The sequence below is a fragment of the Austrofundulus limnaeus genome, unplaced genomic scaffold (assembly GCF_001266775.1).
Source record: "Austrofundulus limnaeus strain Quisiro unplaced genomic scaffold, Austrofundulus_limnaeus-1.0 Scaffold305, whole genome shotgun sequence".
Classification (NCBI taxonomy): Eukaryota; Metazoa; Chordata; class Actinopteri; order Cyprinodontiformes; family Rivulidae; genus Austrofundulus; species Austrofundulus limnaeus.
This window is the reverse complement of record NW_013952707.1, coordinates 528,296-529,928: the sequence shown is the minus strand read 5'-3', so window position 1 is coordinate 529,928 and position 1,633 is coordinate 528,296. Positions and strand designations below refer to the sequence as shown.

Below are 1,633 nucleotides of genomic sequence, written 5' to 3'. Positions count from 1 at the left end.
TATATATATATATCAGTGAAGAAGAGTGAAGAGTCAGTGGTATATCCTGTATTACACTGTGACATATGTTCTATATTTTATTCTTCACTTTTAGCCTGTGGCTACCAGGACGACTCAGACGTCAAAGAAGGCACAGGAGACCCCGTCACTGGACTGTCCTCAGCTTGTCCGCGAGGCTAAACCCCTGCCTGAGCCCAATGTTGTGAGTAATAATTACTAGCTATGCCTCAAACAGCTGTGAGCATTATGACTCTGGTTATATTCACTCCACACACACATACATACTTACACATATACACATACACACACGCTAGGGTTGGGCAATATTGGCAAAAAAATTCATCACTATTAATTGTGGTATTTAGCCGATAACAATTAATTTAATGATTAATCCCCTGGAGTCCCTGGACACCCTCATGTCCTAGTCATATGACCTATTTAGTGGGAAAGATTTGCTCTTTGTAAAAAAAAAATCTGTTCCAAATTTTGTCAAAATTACAGTCTTCAGGCTATACATCAACTTTTAAAGTGTGTTGATAGATAAATAAATTAAAGAACCGAAGTCTAAATCTCCATTCAGTCTGGTGGCATTAATCGTATTAATTGTCAAGTGCCAAAAAATAATCCATTAATGTTTTTCTGATGATTAATTGCACACGAATATGATTATGCCCAACCCTAACACATGCACACCTCCCACTCTCTGTCAACATTTAAGACAGGCTCACATTGAACACATGTTTGTTTTGAATCTGCATTCTTCACACACAGACATACTGTGTTGATGGTTCAACTGAGGAGTGATCAGATTCAAAATGTGTAAACATGTGGGACAGTTGACAGACATTAAACTAGTAAAGATGTGATGAACTGTCAATGAGTGATGAAAGGTAAACATTTATAATGTTTTCCTTCTTGTTTGTACTAGGACCACTCCTATGCTCTGCCTTCATCCAATGAGGGTCTGAGGGCCAGACTCAGGGAAGCCTTGGCCAGGGTGGAGAGTCTGGAAAAAGAGAATAGGAATATGAAGGACAGAGAGAGGAGGGCAAAGAACACTCTGAGTTGTCTGCTGGAAGATCTCAGGTTAAAGAAACTCCTAAATGAAGAGTTGAAGGAGCAGCTCAATATATACTCAGGTAAAATAATTTGAATATAAGTGTAATACGTTCCCTTCTTTATTAAGACTTCATAATGACTTCAGTGGCCTACTTATTTGCTTGTGCTAATTGAATTTCAGATCATCAAACACCTCTGTCCAAGCAGAGTCACAGATACACCAAAAGACCAGAGGAAGTGTGCCATGACTGTCCACTTATGTGGTCCGAAGATGTACAGCTATCTGAGAGAGACCCCTAATATCACCCTCCCACATCCGCATACAGCTGGTGAAATAAGTATTGAACACAGCACCATTTTTCTCAGTATATATATTACTAGAGGTGCTAATGACATGAAATTTTCACCAGATGTCGGTAACAACCCAAGTGATCCATACATACAAAGAAATCAAACCATAAATGTCCAGAAATGAAGTTATTTGTAATAATGTGGAGTGGCACAGGGAAAAAGTATTGAACACACTTACTGAAATTTATCTAATACTTTGTACAAAAGCCTTTGTTGGCAATTA

At 38.5% G+C, this 1,633-nt stretch overlaps 1 protein-coding gene across 1 annotated transcript in view; it reads left to right on the top strand.

The window, feature by feature from the left end:
* si:ch73-130a3.4 (THAP domain-containing protein 2) overlaps positions 1-1,386 on the top strand; it is a gene marked incomplete at its 3' end in the record, with an annotated part of 2,603 nt that extends 1,217 nt beyond the window's left edge. Inside the window, 3 exon segments of the mRNA XM_014021775.1 lie at positions 95-202; positions 929-1,139; positions 1,241-1,386. Of these exon segments, the coding sequence (XP_013877229.1) occupies positions 95-202; positions 929-1,139; positions 1,241-1,359 (438 nt within the window).
* Positions 1,387-1,633: the final 247 nt, after the last annotated feature.